At 44.8% G+C, this 11,856-nt stretch overlaps 1 protein-coding gene across 1 annotated transcript in view; it reads left to right on the forward strand.

Moving 5' to 3' along the window:
• NECTIN3 (nectin cell adhesion molecule 3) overlaps positions 1-11,444 on the forward strand; it is an 80,820-nt gene extending 69,376 nt beyond the window's left edge. Inside the window, exons 7-8 of the mRNA XM_069971504.1 lie at positions 2,227-2,308; positions 11,310-11,444. Of these exons, the coding sequence (XP_069827605.1) occupies positions 2,227-2,308; positions 11,310-11,414 (187 nt within the window). The 3' untranslated portion in view covers positions 11,415-11,444. The remainder of the gene's footprint in view (positions 1-2,226; positions 2,309-11,309) is intronic.
• The last annotated feature ends 412 nt before the right edge of the window (positions 11,445-11,856 follow it).

Raw genomic sequence — 11,856 nt, forward strand, 5'->3', positions numbered from 1 at the left:
TTTATTCAAGTAATGTCAGGACATTACTCGTTACAATGTTGTTTGTTTCACTAATTTAAACAAATTTCCCCCAGCAATCAAACTGGCTTCATATGTACTAGGACCATATATAATAGACCATAGACTAGATGATATATACTAGGCCATATACACTAAAGAAGTGACTGTAAGACCTGAACCAGTACATAGAGAATGATGTCCCTAACAGAATGAGAGCACAAAAAAAATAAAGAGAACAAAATCAAGAAGTCAAACATATTAGACATTTAATTGAGGAAAATGATGCGATATTACATATCTGTGGCCCTCTGATCTCAAGATCTGTTATGACCCCATATGCAGCAATAACTGCATCTGAATGGTTATGGTAATTCTTGACTAGTCCTGTTTATCAGCTTAGAAGACCTGTAGCCCATTCCCCATATAAAGCAGCTCTGCTATATTGATGGCTTTCCTCGCATTACCTACAGTCATGGCCAAAAGTTTTGAGAATGATACAAATATAAATCTACTGCTTCAGTTTTTAAAATGGCAATTTGCATATACTCCACAATGTTATAAAGAGCAATCAGCTTAACAGCAATTACTAGCAAAGTCAATATTTGCCTAGAAAATGAACTTTATCCCCCAAAACACATTTCAACATCATTGCAGCCCTGCCTTAAAAGGACCAGCTAACATCGTTTCAGTGATTGCTCCATTAACACAGGTGTGGGTGTTGATGAGGACAGGGCTGAAGATCAATCTGTCATGATTAAGTAAGAATGACACCACTGGACACTTTAAAAGGAGGCTGGTGCTTGGCATCATTGTTTCTCTTCTGTTAACCATGGTTATTTCTAAAGAAACACGTGCAGTCATCATTGCACTGCACAAAATGGCCTAACAGGGAAGAATATCGCAGGTAGAAAGATTGCACCTCAGTCAACCATCTATCGCATCATCAAGAACTTCAAGGAGAGAGGTTCCATTGTTGCCAAAAAGGCTCCAGGGTGCCCAAGAAAGACCGGCAAGCGCCAGGACCGTCTCTTAAAAGTGTTTCAGCTGTGGGATCGGGCTACAAGCAGTGCAGAGCTTGCTCAGGAATGGCAGCAGGCAGGTGTGAGTGCATCTGCACGCACTGTGAGGCGGAGACTCTTGGAGCAAGGCCTGGTCTCAAGGAGGGCAGCAAAGAAGCCACTTCTCTCCAGAAGAAACATCTGGGACAGGCTGATATTCTGCAAAAGATACAGGGAGTGGACTGCTGAGGACTGGGGTAAAGTCATTTTCTCTGATGAATCCCCTTTCCGATTGTTTGGGACATCTGGAAAACAGCTTATTCGGAGAAGACGAGGTGAGTGCTTGTCTCATGCCAATTGTAAAGCATCCTGAAACCATTCATGTGTGGGGTTGCTTCTCAGCCAAGGGAATCGGCTCTCTCACAGTCTTGCCTAAAACACAGCCATTAATCAAGAATGGTACCAGAATGTCCTCCAAGAGCAACTTCTCCCAACCGTCCAAGTTTGGCAATCAACAATGCCTTTTCCAGCATGATGGAGCACCTTGCCATAAACTAAATGGCTCAGGGAACAAAACATAGAGATTTTGGGTCCATGGCCTGGAAACTCCTGAGATCTTAATCCCATTAAGAACTTGTGGTCAATCATCAAGAGACAAACAAAAACCAACAAATTCTGAGAAAATGCAAGCATTGATTGTGCAAGAATGGACTGCTATCAGTCAGGATTTGGTCCAGAAGTTGATTGAGAGCAGCCAGGGAGAATTGCAGAGGTCCTAAATAAGGGTCAACACTGCAAATATTGACTTGCTGCATTAACTCATTCTAACTGTCAATATAAGCTTTTGTTACTGATAATATGATTGCAATTATATTACTGTATGTCATAAAAACATCTGACAAACACACATAAAAAACAGAGGGCAGCAGATCATGTGACAATATAATATTTGTGTCATTCTTAAAACTTTTGGCCATGACTGTACACGCTTCATTTCTATTGGCTTAGGCTGCGAGCTGGTCATTCCAAAACTTAAATTTTTCTTTGGTAGAATGACCTGTAATAACTTGTGTGTTTATGGTGGAAATATTATGTGATGGTTTTGGGAAGAAATTTCATAGCATTCAACTCATTACATAATGTTATAGACCACATCATGGTATGTTTCACATTAACTTTAAAGGACGATCTGTATAATATTCTTTGACCTATTTATTATTTTTAACAGGTTGAAGCTCCCGCCTACACAGACATCCTGTCCGACATTTCCAGACCCTTCACTTTTTATTGCTGGTAGAAATTCTTGTGAGGTAGGCGGCAAAGTGCAGCCAATTACCATGTGGGATCAGTCATTGCAACGTAATTAATGTCATCATAAGACAGAGGCACACCTGTCATTGGGTGCAGAGAGATTCTTCAGTCCCATCTATAGCAGTATAAAAGTTATATATTTGGTGTTAAAATAATATTTTCTTCAATATGAGATAAGTAAAGAATATAAAAAAAACACATCTAAGCCACATAGATTATCACTGCAGTAAAGGAGTCAAGAGGTTTTGCTCCAACCAGACCAAATGTGTTCTCTGGGTAATAGAAGAACAGGGTTGAAGCCTGGCAGCAGAGGGACAGTGTAAATGCATATGGCTTGGATGATATAATATATGTGGTTCGGATGAAATGATATATGTGGCTCAGATGGAATTCGGATGATATAATATATGTGGCTCCAATGGATCTCTGATGATATAATATATGTTGCTTGGATGATATAAGATATGTGGCTCATATGGATCTTGGATGATATAATATATGTGGTGGGTTGGATCTCAGATGATATAATAATACTAGAAAATGTACCCGGCGCTGCCCGGGTATAAAGTTTCAGTGTGTTAATTAGATTTATTCTAAGGTGCCCAGGAGGCTAATCTATGTCCTTGTTTTTTTTTGTTTAAGGGGAAATAGCCAGTAGCCCTATATGCCCCTATATACCCGACAATTCTGCACTGTTTATGTAAATTGTAGCTTATACACATTAGAAATAAACTAAAAACTTTAAACATTCATCCTGTATACCTGTAGTGTATAGTTGGGGGGGCTGTATATCTGTAGTGTATAGTTGAGGGGGTCCTGTATACCTGTAGTGTGTAATTGGGGGGGTGTATACCTGTAGTGTATAGTTGAGGGAGGTCCTGTTTACCAGTAGTGTATAATTGGGGGGGGGCTGTGTACCTGTACTGTATAGTTTGGGAAGTACTGTATACCTGCAGTTTATAGCTGGTAAAGGTCTTGTATACCTGTACTGTATAGTTGGGGGTCCTGCATACCTGTAATATATAGTTGGGGAAGGTGCTGTATACCTGTAATGTATACTTTTTGGAGGTCTTCTATACCTGTAGTATATAGTTCGGGGGTCCTGTATACTTGTAGTGTATAGTTTGGGGGTCCCGTGTACCTGTAGTGTATAGTTTTGGGGTCTTGTATACATGTAGTATATAGTTCATGGAGGTCCTGTATACCTGTAGTGTATAGTTTGGGATCCTTTAAACCTGTAGTATAGAGTTGGTGGGGGTCCTGTATACCTGTAGTATAGAGTTGGTGGAGGTGCTGTATACCTGTAGTATAGAGTTGGTGGAGATCTTATATACCTGAAGTATGTAGTTTGGGGGTCCTGTATACCTGTTGTGTATAGTTTGAGGGTCCTGTATACCTGTAGTATATAGTTGGTGGAGTTCCTGTATACCTGTAGTGTATAGTTTTGGGGTCCTGTATACCTGTAGTGTATAGTTTGGGGTCCTGTATACCTGTAGTATAGACTTGGTGGGGGTGCTGTATACCTGTAGTGTATAGTTTTGGGTTCCTGTATACCTGTAGTGTATAGTTTGGGGTCCTGTATACCTGTAGTATATAGTTGATGGATGTCCTGTATACCTGTAGTGTATAGTTGGTGGAGGTCCTGTATACCTGTAGTGTATAGTTTTTGGGTCCTGGATACCTGTAGTGTTCTGTAGTATATAGTTTGGGGGTCCTGTATACCTGTACTGTATAGTTTGAGGGTCCTGTATACCTGTAGTATAGAGTTGATGGAGGTGCTGTATACCTGTAGTGTATAGTTTGGGGTCCTGTATACCTTGTGGGGGTTCAGCTCAAAGATAGTCCTTGGGCACGGGTTCCAGTCAAACAAAAGACACTTTATTGTGTGAACGCAGTCTTACAAATAAAAAATAGCTTTTCTTCAGCATAATAAAAAACACTTCAAGGAAAAGATAAACAGTCCTTTCTCTCAGGTAAGCCAAAAATAAACAAAAGGCCACGGTCTCACCGTTTAGATGCAGCAAATTCCACAGGCTTCCTTAGCCTTCCAGCTTTGATAGCGCTCACACTATGGTTAAGTAACACACCACACTTTGCTTCAGTAACACACCACACCCCTGCTCTGAACCAGCTGCCTTTTAAAGGGCTGGTAAGACCTGGGCTGGAGTATGGGAGCGACCTTCCCACCCAAGCTCTTTGGTCGCTCCATAAAAAACCCGGACCCGAACTACCAAAAAAAAACCACTCAGCAACATAATGTCACAGGTGCAAACTATTGGGTTTTTTATATCACCGAGGCCAGCGACCTTGGTGACACATACCTGTCATCGACAATAGCACCTACTGCCTTTCTACATACCCCCCCCCCCCCCTCTGCCCAAAGCCGAGGGGCTGGGCACCTTCTGCCAACATACAATGAACCCTTGAGAGGGCATCTGCATTGCTATGCAGCTTGCCCGGCCTGTGCTCCACACTAAACATAAAGTCCTGTAGGGCCAGAAACCATCGTGTCACTCGGGCATTGTTCCCTTTTTTCTCTTGCATCCATTTTAGGGGAGCGTGGTCCGAAACTAGCTTAAACTTCCTTCCTAAAAGATAATACCTTAATGAATCCAAAGCCCACTTGATGGCCAGACACTCCTTCTCTATGATAGAGTAGTTTTTCTCACAGGAGGACAGTTTCCTGCTCAGATACACCACTGGGTGTTCCTCCCCATTTATCTCTTGGGACATGACAGCTCCTAGACCCACATCTGATGCGTCTGTCTGCACTATGAATTCCCTAGAGAAATCAGGGGCTACCAATACTGGCTGCTTACATAGGGCTAACTTTAACTCTTGAAAAGCCTGCTCAGCCTCTGGGGACCATTTTACCATGGCTGACTTTGTACCCTTAGTGAGATCCGTCAGGGGGACTGCAATCTCTGCGAAGTTGGGGACAAACCTTCTATAATAGCCAACAATCCCCAGGAAGGCCCTTACCTGCTTTTTTGTGAGTGGGCGTGGCCAGCTCTGGATTGCCTCCACCTTATTTATTTGTGGTTTTATCTGACCCCTTCCCACTATATACCCCAGGTATCTGGCTTCTTCCATCCCCATGGCACATTTGTTAGGGTTTATAGTAAACCCAGCCTCCCTTATTGCATTCAGGACTGCTTGGACTTTATTCAGGTGACTCTGCCAGTCCTGGCTAAAGATGACAATGTCATCCAGATAGGCCGCTGCATACTTTCTGTGGGGGAGTAAAATATGGTCCATGGCTCTCTGGAAAGTAGCAGGTGCACCCTGCAACCCAAAAGGCATCCGTACGTACTCATAGGACCCCTCTGGTGTGGAGAAAGCTGTCTTTTCCCTCGCTTCCTTGGACAATGGAATTTGCCAGTACCCTTTTGTAAGGTCTAGTGTTGTGATATACCGGGCCGGCCCTAGCCTTTCAATCAGTTCATCTACCCGAGGCATGGGGTATGCATCAAACTTAGATACTTCATTTAACTTACGGTAATCGTTACAAAACCGCCATTCACCATTCGGTTTTGGTACTAACACTATTGGGCTGGACCACCCACTTTTAGACTGCTCAATCACCCCCAACTTGACCATCCTCTTAACTTCACTGGACACTACCTCCCGACGGGCTTCGGGGATTCTATAGGGCTTTACATTTACCCGAACCTGTGGCTCAGTAAAGATCTCATGCTCAATACAATTTGCAAGACCTGGCAACTCAGAGAATAAGTCTTTATTGTGCTGCAGCAATTCTCTACACTGCTGCCTCTGTGAAGGGGACAGGGTCTCTGCAATTTTGACAGCAGTGACATTAGACTCAGGTTGGGTCACTAAACAAGGGGTCTCAGGAGGGTTTCTATCTTTCCAGGGTTTTAATAGGTTTACATGATATATCTGAAGAGGCTTTCTCTTACCTGGTTGATGTATACGGTAATTTACTTCACCCACTTTTTCAACCACCTCATATGGCCCCTGCCACTTTGCCAGGAATTTGCTCTCGACTGTGGGTACCAGCACAAGCACTCGATCCCCTGGTCTGAACTGTCTAAGTCTGGCAGATCGATTATATACCCTGGACTGGGCCTCTTGAGCCTGCAGGAGATGCTCTTTTACAATAGGCATCACATTAGATATCCTCTCCTGCATCTGAGCTACATGTTCTATGACACTTTTATATGGAGTGGTTTCACTTTCCCAGGTCTCCTTCGCTATGTCCAGTAAACCCCTGGGGTGCCGACCATATAACAGTTCAAAGGGCGAGAAACCTGTGGACGCTTGTGGAACTTCCCTGATGGAGAACAGTAAGTAGGGCAACAGACAGTCCCAGTCCCGACCATCCCTCTCTACCACCTTTCTCAACATCCCCTTTAAGGTCTTATTAAACCTTTCCACCAACCCGTCGGTTTGGGGGTGGTATACTGAGGTACGTAACTGGGTTATCTTCAACATTTTACACAGTTCCCTCATTACCTTTGACATAAAAGGCGTACCTTGATCAGTTAGGATCTCCTTGGGTAACCCAGTTCTAGAGAATATGAAAAATAACTCTCGGGCAATAGACTTGGAGGAGGTGTTCCTTAAGGGCACTGCTTCTGGGTACCGAGTCGCATAGTCAACCACCACTAGAATATATTGGTGACCTCTAGCGGACTTAACCAGGGGCCCCACCAGATCCATAGCAATCCGTTCAAACGGAACTTCAATGATGGGTAATGGTACCAGGGGACTACGGAAATGAGCAATAGGGGAGGTTACCTGGCACACGGGACAAGACTGACAAAAATCCCTTATTTCCCTAAAACAGCCAGGCCAGTAAAACCTCTGCAGGACCCGCTCCTGTGTCTTGTCTGCCCCCAGGTGACCACCCAACACATGGGCATGGGCGAGGTCTAATACCATGCGTCTATAGGGCCCGGGTACCAGTAGCTGTTCTATGACCTCATCCCGTACCTTGGTCACCCGATACAACAAATCATTGTTCATAGCAAAATGGGGATACCGCTCATCTGCACCTGGCTCTTGTGGGACACCATTTAGCACTGTCACATTCTCTAGTGCACCTTTTAGGGTCAGGTCCCTCAGCTGGGCTGACCCAAAATTTTCACGGGATATCTCCAGGTCAGGTACAGTGGATTCAGGGGATGACACCTCATCCTCGTCCCCTGCCAACACTGTTAAGGGGAACTCTTTTGGTGCTTCCGCACTCACATCATGAGGGCTTTCATGCCATACTGGGTGGCTTGGTGGCACTGTCCTCACCCATAAATCCCAGAACAAGGGAAAGTCCCGCCCAATAATAATAGAATGCAACAAGTTCCACAGGCTTCCTTAGCCTTCCAGCTTTGATAGCGCTCACACTATGGTTAAGTAACACACCACACTTTGCTTCAGTAACACACCACACCCCTGCTCTGAACCAGCTGCCTTTTAAAGGGCTGGTAAGACCTGGGCTGGAGTATGGGAGCGACCTTCCCACCCAAGCTCTTTGGTCGCTCCATAAAAAACCCGGACCCAAACTACCAAAAAAAAACCACTCAGCAACATAATGTCACAGGTGCAAACTATTGGGTTTTTTATATCACCGAGGCCAGCGACCTTGGTGACACATACCTGTCATCGACAATAGCACCTACTGCCTTTCTACAACCTGTTGTATATAGTTGATGAAGTTCCTGTATACCTGTAGTGTATAGTTTTGGGTCCTGTATACCTGTAGTATAGAGTTGGTGGGGGTGCTGTATACCTGTAGTATATAGTTGGTGGAGGTTTTGTATACCTGTAGTGTATAGTTTGGAGTCCTGTATACCCAGGGCCAGATTGAGGTTGGTGGAGGCCCTGGGCGACAACCCCCCCCCCCCCAAAAAAAAAAAACCCTGATACCACAATCTATACAGATGGCTGCTTACTGTAGGCGAATTAGCACAGACCCCTCCTCACTCCTGGCTGTATGTCTCAGCATCCTCCTCTGTTATGCAAGTGGTCACTAGAGGCTGCAGTGCAGGGGAAGATGCCAGGCCCTAGAGACAGAAGCGGAGGGGGGGGATAAGTATCAGAGTGTATTCCCGCATTGTGTTTGTGTTAATAACGCAATGTGAGAACACAGCACTTTCTCTGCGCTCTTACCCACTGTGTCAGGGCCCTATTACATGGCCTGATATCCTGGGTAAGCGGCACTGTTCTGCTAGGGTTCGGGCTGGTGGGGGCCCCTAAGTGGTGGAGGCCCCGGGGCACGTTCCCCGGGGGCCCTCCCTTTAATCCGGCCCTGTGTATACCTGTAGTATATAGTCGGTGGAGGTCCTGTATACCTGTAGTATAGAGTTGGTGGAGGTCCTGTATACCTGTAGTGTATAGTTTGGGGTCCTGTATACCTGTCGTATATAGTTGGTGGAGGTCCCGTGCACCTGTAGTGTATAGTTTTGGGGTCCTGTATACCTGTAGTGTCCAGTATACCTGCAGGGTCGTATTTACCATTAGGCACTCATGGTCTGCCTAGGGCAGCACCTTGCATGGGCGCAGCACCAGGGAGCAGGGGGAAGGAAACAACTTTTAAATTTTTTTATTTTTCTAGTCTTCCACCTCCTGTTCAGACTTGCCAGAAAATCTAGTCTTTTCGAAGGGGGGTATGGTAGTATTGGTCAGGTCTGTTGTGGCAGTGTTATCCAGTCACGGTATGGTGGTATTGGTCAGGTGTGGTATGGCGGTGTTATCCAGTCACAGTGTGGTGGTATTGGTCAGGTCTGGTATGGCGGTGTTATCCAGTCACAGTGTGGTGGTATTGGTCAGGTCTGGTATGGCAGTGTTATCCAGTCACAGTGTGGTGGTATTGGTCAGGTCTGGTATGGCGGTGTTATCCAGTCACAGTGTGTCGGTATTGGTCAGGTCTGATATGGCAGTGTTATCCAGTTACAGTGTGGCCGTATAGGTCAGGTCTGGTATAGCGGTGTTATCCAGTCACAGTATGGTGGTATTGGTCAGGTCTGGTATGGCAGTGTTATCCAGTCACAGTATGGTGGTATTGGTCAGGTCTGGTATGGCGGTGTTATCCAGTCACAGTATGGCTGTATTGGTCAGGTCTGGCAGTGTTATCCATTCACAGTGTGGTGGTATTGGTCAGGTCTGGTATGGCAGTGTTATCCAGTCACAGTGTGGCGGTATTGGTCAGGTCTTGTATGGCGGTGTTATCCAGTCACAGTGTGGCGGTATTGGTCAGGTCTGGTATGGCAGTGTTATTCATTCACAGTGTGGCGGTATTGGTCAGGTCTGGTGTGGCAGTGTTATCCAGTCACGGTATGGTGGTATTGGTCAGGTGTGGTATGGCGGTGGTATCCAGTCACAGTATGGCGGTATTGGTCAGGTCTGGTGTGGCGGTGTTATCCAGTCACAGTATGGTGGTATTGGTCAGGTCTGGTTTGGCAGTGTTATCCAGTCACAGTATGGTGGTATTGGTCAGGTCTGGTATGGCGGTATTGGTCAGGTCTGATATGGTGGTGTTAAATGTGACCTCTGGAGCTTTTACCTACCAATCTATCCTGATCCTAATTAGTGAGTGAGGATGGGGCGTCCTCAGGTTTAGTGCTTAGGGCAGCAGCAGCTGGTAATACTTCCCTGTATACATGTACTGTATATATGGAGTAGGGGGTCCTGTATACATGTACTATATAGATGGAGTAGAGGGTCCTGTATACATGTACTGTATAGTTGGAGTAGGGGTCCTGTATACCTGTATATACATGTACTGTATAGATGGAGTAGGGGGTCCTGTATACCTGTAGTGCCCTGTATATACATGTACTGTATAGATGGAGTAGGGGGCCCTGTATACATGTACTGTATAGATGGAGTAGGGGGTCCTGTATACATGTACTGTATAGATGGAGTAGGGGGCCCTGTATACATGTACTGTATAGATGGAGTAGGGGGTCTACCAGTTATTACTGTGGATGTTGTGAGGCAAGTGCCCTAGCAACCACAGCTCCCTGTGAAAATGAAAGTAGTAATCCTCTTGGTTGCCAAGGCTCCCAACTGCCGTTTCTCCTGGGCAGAGCTTTTCCCATTCATCTCTATGGGGCGCTCTTCTGCATCCCCCTCCTCTCCTGTACATGGCAAGGACGGGACCTTCGCTATAACTTTCCCGGGCACCCAATGTATCTGCCTGCCAAATTTGGGGTCAAACGGTTCAGGCGTTTGGAAGTCTATATGGGACAGACAGACAGACAGACTTTCATTTTTATGATATACAGTAGATATGTGACTCGGTGATATATGTGTTTCGGATGATATAATAAACGTATGTCGGATGATATAATATATGTGTCTCAGGAGATATAATAAATGTGTCTCGGATGGATTTTTCCCATACTTTACTGCATATGAAAAGTAAAAAACAAAAAGTTATTTCAACACTTATACCAGAGCACTGTGGAATCTCTATACTGTTTGTGAGGTTAACCCTTTCAATGCCAACAACATATATAACGCTGTATGGTCTGGGCTATAAGAAAGAGAGTTTTGTGGAATAAGGAATTCACATGATGCCATTATTTCAGTGATTTAGAGGGCAAAATAGAGCAGTTTCTGCAGTTTCTGTGTGGTAGCAGGAAGGAAAAAAGCTTCAGGTGACAGCAGGAAGAATTATTACATCTCTCCTCCAGTCATGCCCATAGTCATCCCAGAGGATTGGTAACTAAAGAAGCTATGTGCTACATGTCACCTTTATGGTTTGCCATTCTACAAATAAAATGAGAATTAGCCATTTGTTATTATCTGCTATTAGATCGGGATCTGAACTGCAGTTACAGGTCACCACTGCTACACAATGAACAGACGCACAGTGTAGTGCCCGCCGATTAGCTGATCCACACAGCTGCTGGGTGAAAGCCGTTCCCAAAATAGCTGTATACTCTCCATAGTGGAGATACTGTATGAACTCATATAATATATATTCTTTAATTTTCTGTATATTTTCCTTCATATTTACCTTTGATCTTCTTTTAGGTGCAAAACCACAGTCAAGACAATGGGGAAGGGATGGTGCAGAACACATGTCCAACACGCTGTATGACTGATCCCTGTAAAGATTTCAGACGACATTATGTCTGAGTTCATGCTCATAGCTCATGCTCATGCTATACATTGATGTCTGGTCACATAGATTACAGTGTCACATTTTATTACATAGTATAAACCTATGTACAGAAGTGGAAGACTTATATCTATTTTATTGTTACTGAAAAAACACTTTTACACATCTGGGTATAAAGGGTCGTGATATGGTTGATATGGGGCTGTGTACAGAAGCCAATGAGCGAGGACCGATATGGAGCAGTGTACAGAATCCAATGAGCGTGGGCCGATATGAAGCCGTGTACAGAATCCAATGAGCCTGGGCCGATATGGAGCCGTGTACAGAATCCAATGAGCGTGGGCCGATATGAAGCTGTGTACAGAATCCAATGAGCGCAGGCCGATATAGGGGCAATGTACAAAAGCCAATGAGCTCGGGCCGGAACGGGGCCATTTATAAAAGGCAATGAGCATGAGT

This window comes from Dendropsophus ebraccatus, chromosome 5 (assembly GCF_027789765.1).
Source record: "Dendropsophus ebraccatus isolate aDenEbr1 chromosome 5, aDenEbr1.pat, whole genome shotgun sequence".
Classification (NCBI taxonomy): Eukaryota; Metazoa; Chordata; class Amphibia; order Anura; family Hylidae; genus Dendropsophus; species Dendropsophus ebraccatus.